The sequence below is a fragment of the Saccopteryx leptura genome, chromosome 3 (assembly GCF_036850995.1).
Source record: "Saccopteryx leptura isolate mSacLep1 chromosome 3, mSacLep1_pri_phased_curated, whole genome shotgun sequence".
In the NCBI taxonomy this organism is placed as follows: domain Eukaryota; kingdom Metazoa; phylum Chordata; class Mammalia; order Chiroptera; family Emballonuridae; genus Saccopteryx; species Saccopteryx leptura.
The window spans coordinates 325,588,210-325,603,610 of record NC_089505.1 but is presented as its reverse complement, the minus strand read 5'-3'; the positions used below and the strand labels follow the sequence as shown (position 1 = coordinate 325,603,610).

The 15,401-nt window shown below is 36.3% G+C and overlaps 1 protein-coding gene across 2 annotated transcripts in view; it reads left to right on the top strand.

The window, feature by feature from the left end:
• Positions 1 to 15,401, top strand: part of SPIDR (scaffold protein involved in DNA repair) — a 425,527-nt gene that overhangs the window by 44,663 nt on the left and 365,463 nt on the right. For both annotated transcript variants that reach the window (XM_066379095.1, XM_066379093.1), the window contains one exon: positions 11,100 to 11,260. In XM_066379095.1, the coding sequence (XP_066235192.1) occupies positions 11,100 to 11,260 (161 nt within the window). The remainder of the gene's footprint in view (positions 1 to 11,099; positions 11,261 to 15,401) is intronic.

Sequence of the window (15,401 nt, the reverse complement as noted above, 5' to 3'; positions counted from 1 at the left end):
AGGTTACCTTTGCGCAGACAGCTGCTTTGAAGGTGATTACATTCTTTTGGCCACTTTGTATGACATCTTAGTAACTACCAATTGACATTTTAGTAATAGCGAGGTGTGGTATATTAAGGTTATACATAAGCTCAATATTGTTATGTCAGTCTATTGAATGAAATTCATTGTTATGCAACTCTTGATTTTTCTTCACATACCTTAGAATATAATTTCATTGTTATAAACTGTATGCTTTTTATGGATAAATTGTAAGGTATGTGAATTACATCTCAGTAAAACTGGTATTTAAAAAAACTGAAAAAAAAAAAAACTTTGTATGTTCTCTTGCATTAAAACATCTTTGTATTAATCTTCAGAAGTTTCCAAAACTCGAAGAATGAAAAGATGCTTTGAGTTACTTTAAAATGAGTTAGCAAATGGTTTACTTCTCTTAAATAAGTTGACCATTAGGTAACAAGTTAATGATCCCTTGGGGTATATCTCTTCATGTGTACAGCTGCTTATTGAGCTCTTCTCTCTTTTTCCCTTCCCACGTCTCTTCTCCCTATCTTCCTCTATCAGAGGCAGATTAAGGTCGGTTGAGGCCCCAGGCACAGAGGAAATATTGTGCCCCTTACATTAGAAAAAAAAGTGTCAAGTTGGGTTTTTTGGGGGCACTTCAGAAGTTGGGGCCCAGGGTGCGCGCCTGGTGCGCCCGCCATTGAATCTGCCTCTATCCTCTCTCATTTTTACCTTTAATTACCATTTATCAAGTTCCTGTTTTATCTCAGACACGTGGCTGGATTATTATGTAAGTTATTTCCTTTTATATCTACTAGATCTGTGAGCTAAGTATTCTTATTTTACAGAAGAAAATTTGGACTTAGAGAAGTCAAGTCACTTGCCCAGAGTAACATAATTAATAGATGTGCCAACCTATATACCAAGCCAGGAATGTCTAACTTTAATGCTATGTTCATCAACACTGTTCTGGTGGTTACTAGACCTGGCTTATCAGAACTACAAGCTGAGCTTTAAACATAATATTTCCATAGCCTTCTCCTAGCTATATTGGAATAGTCTCTGGGCCTTATTGAGAGAGAAGAGCCCCGAGTCAAAATTGTCACGTTTTTTATTTAAATTTTTTTTCTTTAACTTTTAAAAATGATATAGAAAATTAAATTTAATATTGATCGATGAGAGTACATAGGTTTGAGGTAAGCATTTGTATAGCACTTGAACCGTTGATTATGGTGTGTCCCCCTCACCCAAAGTCAAGTCATTTTCCATCACTGTATATTTGTCCTTCTTTACTCCCTTCTCCCTACCCCTTCCTCTACATAACCCTTCCCCTGGTAACCACTTCACCTTTATCTATTCCATGAGTCTCAGTTTTATATCCCACCTATGTGTGAACTCATACAGTTCTTAAGCTTTTACTGATTTACTTATTTCACTCAGAACGTTCTCAAGGTCCATCCATGTTGTTGTAAATGTCACTATGTCATCATTTGTTATGGCTGAGTAGTATTCCATTGTATCAATATATATGTACCACATCTTCTTTATCCAGTCCTCTGTCAAGGAACAGTTAGGTTGTTTCTTTGTCTTGACCACTGAGAATAATCCTGTGATGAACATGGGGTGCATGTGTCTTGACGTACCAATAGTTTTGAATTTTTGAGGTAGGTACCCAGTAGAGGGATTGCTGGATCGTATAGTAATTCTATTCTTAATTTTTTGAGGAACAACTGTAATTTCTTTTCCATAATGGTAGTACTAATTTTCATTCTCATCAGCAGTGAATGAGGGTTTCTTTTTCTTCACAGCCTCTCGAACACTTGTTGTAATGTGTTTTGTTGATAACAGCCAATCTGACAGGTGTGAGGTGGTATCTCATTGTAGTTTTGGTTTGCATTTCTTGAATAGTTAGTGAAGTTGAGCATTTTTTCATATACATGCTGGAATTTGTATTTCTTCTTGGGAGAAGTGTTTGTTCAGGTCCTCTCCCCATTTTTTTAATTGAATGGTTTGCTTATTTCTTGCTGAGCTTTGTGAATTTATTATATATAAATATTTTGGGTATTTACCACTTATCCAAAATGTTCTTTGTAAATATTTTATCTCCTGTTGGTTGGCTGTGTGCTTTGTTGTTGATTTCTTTTGCTGTGCAGAAGCTCTTTAGTTTGATAGAGTCCTACTCACCTATTGTTGCCTTTACTTCCCTTGCCTTTGGGTCAAATTCATAAATTGTACTCTACAGCCAAAGTCCATGAGTTTAGTGCCTATGTTTTCTTCTATGTAATTTCCTGTTTCACACCTCATATTTAGGTCTTTGATCCATTTTGAATTAATTATTGTGCAGGAGGACAAATTGTAGTCAAGTTTCATTCTGTTCCATGTGGCTTTCCAATTTTCCGAGCACCGTTTATTGAAGGGGCTTTCTTTTCTCCATTGTGTATTTTTTGTCTCCTTTGTTGAAGATGATTTGTCCAGATATATGTAGTTTTATTTCTGGGCTCTTGATTCTATTCCATTAGTCTGTATGTCTGTTTTTCTTTCAAAACCATGCTGTTTTGACTATTGTGGCTCTATAATTTAATTTGAAGTCAGGTAGGTAATACCTCCGGTTCCACGTTTTCAGAATTGCTTTGGCTATTTGGGGTCTTTAATGATTGCATACAAATCTGGTGATTTTTGTTCTACTTTTTAAAAAAATGACCTACTTTTAAAAAAAAATGAATTGGGATTTTTGGGGGGATTGTATTATATTTGTATATTGCTTTGGATAATATGGCCATTTTAACTATGTTGATTCTTTCAATCATTGAACATGGAATATTTTTCCATTCCATTGTGTCTTTTAAAATTTCTTTCAATAATGCTTTGTAGTTTTCAGTATATATGTTCTTCATATCTTTTGTTAAGTTTATTCTTAGGTATTTTATTTTATTTTATTTTTTTGTTGCAATGGTAAATGGAATTGTATTTTTTGAGTTCATTTTCTGATATCTCATCCTGTGTGGAAAACAGTAGACTTTTGGATGTTGATTTTTATCCTGAGACTTGATGGTATTGTTTTATTGTTTCTAATAGTTTTTTGGTAGGTTCTTTGGGGTTTTCTATATGGAAGATAATATCGTCTGCAATTAGTGATACCTTTATTCTTCTTTCCCGATATGGATGCCTTTTATTTCTTTTTCTTGACTAATTGCTCTGGCTAAAACTTCCAGCACAATGTTGAATAAGAGTGGAGAGAGTGGCTAGCCTCGTCTTGTTCCTGGTTTTAGAGGGAAAACCTTTAGTTTTTCACAATTTAGTATATTAGCTCATAGTTTTTCACATATAACCTTTATTATATTGAGGTACATTTCTTATATACCCATTTTGTTGACTATTTTAAACATAAAGGGATGTTGTACCTTATCAAATGCTTTTTTTTCATCTACTGATAGAGTATTATTTTTGTCCTTTGTTTTGTTTATGTAGTGTATTATGTTGATTGAATTAAGTTTGTTGAACTATCCTTGTGGTCTGGGAATGAATCCCACTTGGTCATGATATACCCTTTTTTTAATGTGGTGTTGTATTTGATTTGTTAGTATTTTGTTTAGGAGTTTTATATCTGTAGTCATTAGAGATATTGGTCTGTATTTGTTGTTGTCCTTGACAAGTTTTGTTATCAGTGTTATGTTGACCTTATAAAATGTGTTAGAGAGTACTTATTCTTTTTTTTATTTTGGGGAGACTTTGAAAAGGACAGGTACCAAATCTTTTTAGACAGTTTGGCAGAATTCACTAGTGTAGCCATCTGTTCTTGGACTTTTATTTTGGGGGAAGTTTTTGATAGTTGTTTCTATTTTCTCCTTGCATATGTGTTTATTTAGGTTTTTGAGTGCTTTATGACTCCGTCTAGGAAGATTGTATAGTTCTAGGAATTTATCCATTTCTTCTAGATTGTTGAATATGGTGGCATATAAGTTTTCATAGTATTCTATTCTGATCATTTGTATATCTATGATGTTTGAATTAACTTTTCCTCTTTCATTTTGGATTTTGTTAATGTGAGTCTTTTCTCTTTTTTACTTAATCTAGCCAGGGGTAGGTCAATTTTATTGATCTTTTCAAAGAACATCTTGTTTTATTAATTTGTTCTATAGCTGTTTTGTTCTCTATTTCATTTAGTCCTGCTCTAATTTTTATTATTTCTTTTCTTCTGCTGACTTTGGGTTGCCTTTGTTCTTTTTTTTTTTTTTTTTTTTTAAGTTCTCTAAGATGTGATGCTAGGTTGTTTGCCTGGGATCTCTCTTTTTTCTTAATATTAGCCTGTGATGATATAACCTTTCATTTCATTTCTGCTTTTGCGGGATCTCAGAAATTTTCATACGTCATGCTGTCATTCTTGTTTGTCTGTATATATCTTTTGATCTCTGCTTTTATTTTTTTGACCCAGTCATTTATTAGCAGTATATTATTCAATTTCCACATCTTTGTGGAATTCGTTGTTTCCATTTTGCAGCTGAATTCTAATTTCAAAGCCTTATGTTCAGAAAATATGCTTGGTATAATTTCAGTTTTCCTGAATTTGTTGTTGTTCCTTTTGTGTCCCAACATATGGTCTATCCCTGAAAATGTTTCATGCACAATGGAAAAGAGTGTATAATCTAATGTTCTGGAGAGAAATGTCTTATAAATGTGTCCTATGACATTTGGTGTAGTGTGTTGTTTAAGGCCAATATTTCTTTATTGATTTTTAGTTTAGATTATTTATTTTAGCTGTCATTGGTGTTGTGAGATTTCCAGGAATGACTGTGTTTTTGTCTGTTTCTATTTTTATCTATCCGCTCATAGATGTCTTATATATTTTGGTGCTCTCTGATTCAGTGCATATATATTAAGAAGTGTTATGTCTTTATACAGTATTCCCTTTATTATTTTGAAATGTCTATTTCTGACTCTTGTTACCTTTGTTGTCTTGAAGTCAGTATATTTAGATGTTAATATGGCTACCGTGCTTTTCCTTGCTAGGAGAATCATTTTCCAGCCTTTTAGTTTGAGTCTACTTTTGTTTGAAGCTTAGATGTGTGTCTGGAAGGCAGCATATGGTTGGGATTTTGCTTTTATCCAATCTGGTCCTCTGTGCTTCTTTATTGATGAGTTCAGTCCATTTACATTTGGGTTAATTATTGACACTTAAGAACTTCCTGTATCCATTTTATGTTTTGTTTTCTGGTAGCTCTGTGTCTCTTTGGTTCTTTTGTGTTTCTGTGAGTTCTTCTATTTATTTTTATTTTTGGTGGCATTTCATACTTCTTTCCCCTGTTTCCGCTTTTTCTTTTAATGCTGTGTCTTATTTTTTGGGTGGGCTGTTACCATTAGGTTATTAAAAGTTTTCATATGTACAAGAGTACTTATAAGTGCTTCTTTACTCCACCCTCTTTTGCTTCTGCTGGTGTTTATCTTCTTACATTTTATGTTATTGTTGTCACAGATTATCCTTGTTTTTATTGTGACCTTGTTGGAGCATTTACTTGTAGTTTTGGTGTGTTTTGTCCTTGTATTTGGTCGAATAACCTCCATGAGTATTTCCTGCAGTGGAAGTTTTCTGGTGATAAATTTTCTCAAATTATGTATGTCTTCAAGAGTTTTTATTTCTCCTTCATATTTGAAGGATAGCTTGATGAGTACAGTATTCCTGGCTGGTAATTCCTCTCTTTCAGTTTTGTGTATGTTTGGGTCCTCTGTCTTCTGGCTTTTAGAATTTCTGCTGTGAAGTCCGATGATAACCTAAAGGGCCTTCATTTATATGTTATGGTGTTCTTTTCCCTAGCTGCCTTGGGGACTCTTTCTTTGTCATTGATTTTGGACAGTTTTAGTATGTTGGCATAGAAGAATATCTGTTTGGGTTGATGTAACTCAGCATTCTGTTTGTAACTTGAATTTGAGGATCTAGCTCTTTCCTTAGGCTTGCAAAGTTCTCATCAATTATTTTTTATTTTATTTTATTTTTTTCTGAAGTGAGATGCAGGGAGGCAGTCAGACAGACTCCCGCATGCACCCAACCGGTATCCACCTGGCATGCCCACCAGGGGACAATGCTCTGCCCATCTCGGCCGTTACTCTATTGCAACCGGAGCCATTCTAGTGCCTGAGAGCCATCCTCAGCGCCCGGGCCAACTTTGCTTCAGTGGAGCCTTGGCTGCGGGAGAAGAAGAGAGAAACAGAGAGAAAGGAGAGAGAAAAGGGTAGAGAAGCAGATGGGCGCTTCTCCTGTGTGCCCTGGCTGGAAATCATACCCAGGACTTCCACACGCCGGGCCAGTACTCTACTGCTGAGCCAACTGTCCAAGGCAGTTATTTTTTTAAAAAGGGGCTTCATTCTCTTCTCCCTCTCTTCTTCTTTATACCCTTTATACCCTTTATTCTTATGTTGCTTTTTTTGATGGAGTCAGATAATTCTAGTAGAGCTCTATCATTTCTTTTATTTTAAGTTTGTGAGTCTCTCTCTTATTCTCTCTTTAGCATTTTTAGTGCCTGTTTTCAATGTCACTGATTCTTTATTCTTTCTGGCCTGTTCTATTAACTAAAGTTGCTAACTCAGTTTTCAGTTGCTATCTAGAGTTCTTCATCTTTGTTTTTAAAGTTTCAGTCTTTTTGGTGGAATACTCATTTTGTTCAGTAATTTGTTTTCTTAGCTCATTATTTGCCTATCAGTGTTTCCTCACATCTAATTGAGTATTTTTAGAACAATAATTTTTATTTCTTTATCGTTTAACTTCAAGGTTTCTATGTGATTGTGCTTGCTTTCTGAATATTTTTCATTTTCTCGCTGAACTGTGTTCCTGTCTTGTGTAGCCGTGGTATTTGATTTCTTCTTTCTAAATAGCTTTTGTAAGTGGTAATTTTAAGAACTCTAAAACCAACTAAGACAATGAACAATAAAAGTGAAAAATACAAAAAAATTACAAATAATAACAAGGAGAAAAGGAAAACCACAATGAACAAAATTTGAAAACCAAAGAAAAATTAAAAAAAGAGAACACCCATCAAAACAATAAAAAATGTAGAAATTAGTTAAAATGAAATTCAAAAGAAGAAAAAAATGTTTCTGTTTTGAGAGGCTTTTCTGTTTTCTTCCAGTAGGTGGCATTATATTACAAATTTTAACTATGTAATATCTGGGTTGACCTCAGCTATTATAATGAAGTAGGTGGGACTGCAGTTGAATTGATGAGTAGGGTGTGTTGTGAGGGATTTAGGGCTTTAGCCATGGAGATCTCAAGCCTCGGTGTACTTTTCTGCAGGTCTTAGTAGACCAGGGGATTAGACAGTGACCATCTCTATTCTTCAGGGGGTAGGGTAGCTTTTTAGAGTTAGCTCTGGGATCTGTCTTTGCCACTCTCCATATCTGTGAGCTGAGGGAGGCAGGATCTGGGTGGCTGGGGGCTGCACTTTGATTTTCTCTGTCTCTGCCCCTAGTGTGGGCTATAGTTAGACCATGGGTACAGTGGCCGTGACTCTTCATTTTCCCCCAGATTTGGTTTACTATCTTCCCCTTGGCTCCTCAATCTCACTGCTCCTTCTGACAGAAGGAGACCTCATAACTCGAGGCTTCTTCCCTCTCCAGATCTCTTTACAAGCAAAACCCAGGCAGTTCGAGCCTCCCTTTGCTGCATTATATTTGTTCAAATTGTTGAAATTTCAAGAGGGGAGGTCAGGGTTATCTCTCACGCTGACATTACTCCGATGTCATCTCAAAATTTTTTACCTTTTGATTTGTCTTTTATGCTTCTTTGGGGAAAATTTCTTAACTTTTTGGAGACTCAATTTCCTAACGTGTGAAATGCAAATTTTGGTCTAAAAGTAATTGTTTTGCCTGTTTTAATAAAATTATTGTTACCAAATAAAAAATTTTTGTTATTGTTGGTCATGGTAGATCATTTTATAGCACTCATCATGTTGCAGAATACCGTATTTCCCCATGTATAAGACACACTTTTCCTGAAAAAATTGGGTGCGTCTTATACAGTGGTTATAGAATTTTTTCTTGCATTTCCCACTTTTTCGCACTTGTTTTTGCACTCATTGTTGAAGACAGTGATTCGTCATCAGACACAGATGAGGACAAGCTAATGGATGGGAATTTTGACAGTGATGAGCAGTTGTATCAATTTTATGATGAACAAAACTTGAGTTCAATAACTTTATTTAATACTTTTTTTTTTCAAATTTCGGGCCCCAAAATTTAGATGCATCTTATACATGGGGAAATACAGTAAGTGTTTCTAATTTAAGGACTTTTTCCAAATTAGGAACAGTGTTTTGTATTCTCTTATTTGTGTGTATTTTATTGTAAATGTCCTGAATGGTGCCATAGGCCCTTAGTAGGCCCTGATTTTGTTGAATGAATGAAGGAATGCTACAAAAATGTACCTTACAAGTAGGAGTGGCAGTAGCTCTGAGGGCACTTGTGCTCTTTCTCTCGCTTTCCATGGCTTTCTGTTGTGATGGTTCAGTGACTTGGAGAATTGTTTCTTTTTTAAGGTTTTATTCATTGGTTTTAGAGGAGAGTGAAAGAGAGAAAAAAGGAAAGGAGTGGAAAGCATCAACTCATGGTGGTTGATTTTTACATATGCCTTGACCAGAGAAACCTAGTGTTTTGAACTAGTGACCTCAGTATTCCAGGTCGATGCTTTATTTACTGTGCCACCACACGTCAGGCTTTTTTTTCTAAGAGGGACAGAGAGACAGAGATACAGAGATAGGAAGGGAGAGAAATGAGAAACATCAACTTGCTGTATCACTTTTGTCATTTCATTGATTGCTTTTCATATGTGCCTTGACTGAGGGGCTCAAGCTGAGCCTTTGACTTCTTGCTCAAGCCAGTGACATTGGGCTTAAGCCAGTAATTTGGGGCTTCAAGCCAGTGACCTTGGGATCATGTTGATGATCCTCACTCAAGTTGGAGACCCTGCTCTCAAGCTGGCGAGCCTGTGCTCAAGCTGGATGATCCCGTGCTCAAGCTGGTGACAGCGGGATTTTAAGCCTGGATCTTTGTGATCCCAGATTGATGCTCTATCCACTGCGTGACCACCTGTCAAGCTTGAAGAATTTCATATGTATTTTTTGTCCAGCTTCCATGAGTAAAAGTGATGTTAGATGTGGGAAATGATTGCCATCATTCATCTGCTTCTCTAAGACTGCTCTGACCTCTAGTTTTTTGTTATTAGTATAGTGGACTTTTACCTCATGTTCTAGAACAAAGGATCAGGGTAAAGAAGACTCATTTTTTTTGTTTATTTTATACTTTTAACTTTAGCTTGAATTTTTTCTTTTTTTTTCTTTTGAGTTTTCCTCAGATATTAAGACTTGTTTTTTAATTTAATAATATTTCTATCTGGGAATGAGGTTCATACCTCTGAAATAGGGCCAAGATATCTTACTAACCCGCTTAGTTGCTGAAGTAGATGTGAGGGATTACTTGGGTTTTGTAATTAGAAAAGGTTATATCACTCAAGTCCCCTTCCCCCTCACTCAAGTCCCCTTCCCCCACATTCCCTTCCCCCTGGTAACCACTTCACTTTTATCTATGTCCATAAGTCTCAGCTTTATATCCCACCTATATGTGAAATCATACAATTCTTAGATTTTTCTGATTTACTTTTATTGATCAATGTCACCCTGTTAAAATTAATTTTCTAAATAGAATGTAGGAATAAACAAACTCAAATCAGAAAAGGTTATATCAGGGGTCCCCAAACTATGGCCCACGGGCCGCATGTGGCCCCCTGAGGCCACTTATCCACCCCCTGCTGCACTTCCGGAAGGGGCATCTCTTTCATTGGTGGTCAGTGAGAGGAGCATAGTTCCCATTGAAATACTGGTCAGTTAGTTGATTTAAATTTACTTTTTCTTTATTTTAAATATTGTATTTGTTCCCGTTTTGTTCTTTTACATTAAAATAAGATATGTGGAGTGTGCATAGGGATTTGTTCATATTTTTTTTTATAGTCCGGCCCTCCAATGGTCTGAGGGACAGTGAACTGGCCCCCTGTGTAAAAAGTTTCGGGACCCCTGGGTTATATTATATGTCATACCACGGAGAATAACTAATCCTTAATTATTTATCTCTTTAAGCATAGCAAATTAGAGTTGGTATACTTTTAGTTCTTTAATATATGAACAAAATTTAACTTTCAAATTAAAATTTTGAAAAAGTAGCATCTATTAATGCTCATGAAATAAAACACTAAATTTACTTTATTTTCTTACTGATGAGAGAAATCTATAAAAAATTTGGGTGAAAATCTTTGACAAAGTTTTTATTAGTAGAAGATTGATTAAATAAACTATGGGTCAGCTATGCAATGAAATACTACTATATTGCAGAAAAGAATGAGGATCTTTCCTCTTTACTGATGTGGAAAAACTTCTTATTTATGTTAAGTTAAAACATCAAAATGTATGAGAGGAGAAAAATAACAGTGTATTTTGTTTGCTATATCATGCTGCAGAAACTAGAAGGATATAAAAGCAACTAAGAAAAGTAGTAACCTATGAACTGGAGTTGGGGGTAAGATAGAGAAATGTAAGAATATACTGTTCACTGTCTTTGGATCTTTTATAACTACTGAGAATAGAAAAAACAGATTTAAGAAAGAAAATCAAGTTTGGCCCTGGCTGGTTGGCTCAGCGGTGGAGCGTCGGGCTGGCGTGCGGGGAATCCGGGTTGGATTCCTGGCCAGGGCACATGGGGGAGGCGCCCATTTGCTTCTCCACCCCCCCCCCTCCTTCCTCTCTGTCTCTCTCTTCCCCTCCCGCAGCGGAGGCTCCATTGGAGCGGAGATGGCCCAGGTGCTGGGGATGGCTTCTTGGCCTCTGCCCCGGGTGCTAGAGTGGCTCTGGTCACGGCAGAGCGACGCTCCGGAGGGGCAGAGCGTCGCCCCCTGGTGGGCAGAGCGTTGCCCCTGGTGGGCGTGCCGGGTGGATCCCGGTCGGGCGCATGCGGGAGTCTGTCTGTCTCTCCCCGTTAACAGCTTCAGAGGAGTGAAAAAAAAAAATCAAGTTTAAAATTGCATTTAATTGATATAAAATTAAGTTTAAAATTTTATTTTCTAGATAAACTACAGTTTGACTGGGACAGTGACAGTGACAGGGAAGATACTACTGAATATAATGAATCTGGAGATGGTGAGAGTGCTGTGGAAATATCAGACTGTTCTTCTTGTGCAAGTAGTCATTCTTTGACAAGTGAAGAGAAGGTATCTGAGCTTTCTAAGGTAAGAATGAATTGTTTCAAAATTTTGTATTCTGTTTTTGGCATTTGTTAATCATAGCCTTTTTAACTCATTCTTCAAGGATAACAACTTTTAGCTCAGTGGATTCTTTAGTTCTTTATCTCTAAGTAACATAACTTTTTTTTCTTTCTTTTTTTCTGAAGTTGGAAACGGGGAGGCAGTCAGACAGACTCCTGCATGCGCCCGACCGGGATCCATCCGGCATACCCACCAGGGGGGCGATGCTCTGCCGCAATCAGAGCCATTCTAGCAGAGCCATTCTAGCGCCTGAGGCAGAGGCCACAGAGCAATCCTCAGCGCCTGGGCAAACTTTGCTCCGATGGAGCCTTGGGTGCGGGAGGGGAAGAGAGAGACAGAGAGGACGGAGAGGGGGAGGGGTGGAGAAGCAGATGGGTGCCTCTCCTGTGTCCCCTGGCCAGAAATCGAATCCAGGACTCCTGCATGCCAGGCCGACGCTCTACCACTGAGCCAACCGGCCAGGGCCAGTAACATAACTTTTAATGTACTTCTGAAGGTAGATAAATACTGAGTTCTTTTCTCCTCACCCACTCCCCACCACCTGCTACTCATTGAACTTTTCCTATCCTGCCATTCTTTCAGAATAGATATATCATGGTTTTGTTAGATTAGTTTTCAGTATTACATACTTGTAAATAAGTAATATTTGTAACCAAGGCAAATATTAATGAATATTTTTTCTAGACAACTTTTAATTTTCTTTAATTATTTGGGGGTTTTCTTTACCTAGTTTTACTTATCATTAATCAAACTTTAATTTTTACAATTGCATAGCTCTCCTGTTAAGATTTTTAGATCATAGCAGGCATTTAATCAATTTTGTTTTCTTTCTTTCTTGTTTTTTAAATTATATTTAAAAAATTACATTTAAAGAAGTGACATTAATCAGTAAGAGTGCATAGGTTTCAGGTAAAATTTGTGTAGCATTTGAACTATTGATTATGTTATGGACCCATCACCCAAAGTCAAATAATTTTCTCTTACCATATATTTGTCCCTCTTTACTTCTTACCTCACACTCCTCCCCACCCTCTCCCTCTCCCCCTCCCCCTCTCCCCCTGGTAACTACTTCACTTTTATCTATGTCCATAAGTCTCAGTTTTATATCCCACCTAAGTGTGAAATCTTACAGTTCTTAGCTTTTTCTTATTTACTTATTTCACTCAGTTGAATGTTTTCAAGGTCCATCCATGCAGTTGGAAATGGCAATATGCTGTCATTTTTTATGGCTGAGTAGTATTCCATTGTATATATGTACCACATCTTTTTTTATCCAAGGCTCTATCAAGGGACACTGGTTTTTTCCACGTCTTGACCACTGTGCATAATGCTGTGATGATGTATATGAGGGTGTAAGTGTCTTTGCATAACTATGTTTTTGAGGGGTTTTTTGGTTAGATACCCAGTAGGGGAATTACTGGATCATATGGTAATTCTATTTTAAAGTTTTGAGGAAACACCATAATTGTTTCCATAGTGGTTGTACCAGTTTACATGCCCACCAGCAGTGAATGAGGGTTCCTTTTTCTCCACAGCTTCTCCAACACTTTTTATTACTTCTCTTATTCATAATAGCCAATCTAACAGGTGTGACGTGGTATCTCATCATAGTTTTGATTTGCATTTCTTTATTGGCTAGTGAAGATGAACATTTTTTCATATATCTGCTGAAGTGTCATATATTCTTAGAAGTTTCTATTCAGGTCCTCTCCCGATTTTATAATTTGATTGTTTGTTGCTGAGCTCTGTAAGTTCTTTATGTACTTTGGATATTAACCCCTTTTGGAGCTTTTGTCTATAAATATCATCTTCCATTTGGTTGGCTGCCTATTTGTTTTGTTGTCAGTTTCTTTTGCTGTGCAGAAGCTTTTTAGTTTGATATTGTCCCTTTCATATATTGTTGCCTTTACTTCCCTTGCCTTTGGGGTCTAATTCATAAATTGTTCTTTGGCAAGGTCCATGAGTTTAATACCTATGTTTTCTTTTATGTAATTTCCTGTTTCAGATCTCATATATATGTCTTTGATCTATTTTGAATTAATTCTTTTGCAGGGGGAAAAACTGGAGTCAAGTTTCATTCTTTTACATGTAGCTTTCTAATTTTCCCAGCACCGTTTGTTGAAGAGGCTTTTTTCTCCATTGTGTGTTTTTGGCTTCTTTGTTAAAGATTATTTTTCTATATATATGTGGTTTTATTTCCAGGCTCTTGATTCTGTTCCATTGGTGTCTATATATTTTTTCTGCAAATACCATGTTGTTTGATTATCATGGCTCTAGTATAATTTGAAATCAGGTATTGTGATTCTTCCGGATTCGTTCTTTTTTCTCAGGATTGCTTTAGCTATTCAGAGTGTTTTATGACTTAATACAAATCTGGTAATTTTTTTGTTCTATTTCTTTAAAAATGACATTGGGATTTTGAATATTATATTAAATTTGTATATTGCTTTGGGTAATATGGCAATTTTAACTATGTTGATTCTTTGAATCCATGAACATAGAATACTTTTCCATTTCATTGTGTCTTTTTCAATTTTTTTCAATAATGCTTTGTAGTTTTCAGTTTTCTAAGTCCTTCATATCACTTGTTAAGTTTATTCCTAGGCGTTTTTTTTTTCTTGCAAGTGTAAAAAGAATCTTTTAAAAATTCATTTTCTGAAGTTTTATCCTTTGTGTATAGGAAAGCAATAGACTTTTGTATATTGATTTTATATCTTGAAAGTTTACTGTATTAGTTTGTTGTTTCTAATAGTTTTTAGTGGAGTCTTTGGGATTTTCTATATACAGGATCATGTCATCTTCAAAAAGTGATACTTTTACTTCTTTTTTCCCACTATGTATACTTTTTCTTTCTTTCTCTTGCCTAATTGCTCCGGCTGAAACTTCCAGTACTATGTAGAATAAAGGTGGAGAGAGTGGGCAGCCTTGTCTTGTTCCTGATTTTAGAGGAAAAGCCTTCATTTTTCTACCATTTACAATGATATTAGCTGATGGTTTGTCCTATATGGCCTTCATTATATTTAGATACTTTCCTTCTATACCCATTTTATTTAGTGTTTTAAAAACAAAGGGATGAAGTTTTTTTTATCAAATGCCTTTCTTACATCAATATATAGGATCATATGATTTTTGTTCTTTCTTTGTTGATGTGTTGTATTATGTTGATCGATTTACATTTGTTGAACCAATATTGTGGTCCTGGAATGAATTCCACTTGATCATGACATATTATTTTATTATATTTTTTAAGTGAGAGGAGGGGAGATAGTGAGACAGGCTCCCACATACACCCCGAATGGGAACCACTTGGAAACCTGAGTCTGGGGCTGATGCTCTGCCCATCTGGGGCCAACACTTGCAACTGAGCTATTTTGTTTGTACCTGAAGCTAGAATATCCATGGAGCCATCTTTGGTGCCTGGGCTTGACACACTTGACTTAATTGAAAAATAGCCATGCTAGTGGAAGAGAGAGAGAGTGAGAGGGAATGAAGAGGAGGAAGAGGAAGAAGCAGAGATTGAGAGATTGCTTTTCCTCTGTAACTTGACGAGGAATAGAACCTAGGACTTTCACATGCCAAGTTGATGCTCTACCACTGAATCACAGGCCAGAGCAATATATTATATTTTAATGTGTTGTTGTATTCAATTTGCTATTATTTTTTTTAGGATTTTTGCATCTGTATTTATTAGGGATATTGATATGTAGTTTTTCTTTTTGCTCTTCTTGCCAGGTTGGCCTCAAAAAAATGTGTTAGGAGTATTGCTTCTTCTATTTTTTGGAAGACTTTTAGAAGGCTAGGTACCAAACATTTTTTGAATGTTTTGTAGAATTCACTAATGTAGCCGTCTGGTCCCTGAATTTTATATTTCAGGAGGTTTTTTATTTTTTTTATTTTTTTTTATTTATTTATTTATTTATTTATTTATTTATTTATTTATTTGCATTTTTTCTGAAGCTGGAAACAGGGAGAGACAGACAGACTCCCACATGCGCCCGACCAGGATCCACCCGGCACGCCCACCAGGGGGTGACGCTCTGCCCACCAGGGTGCGATGCTCTGCCCATCCTGGGCGTCACCATGTTGCGACCAGAGCCACTCTAGC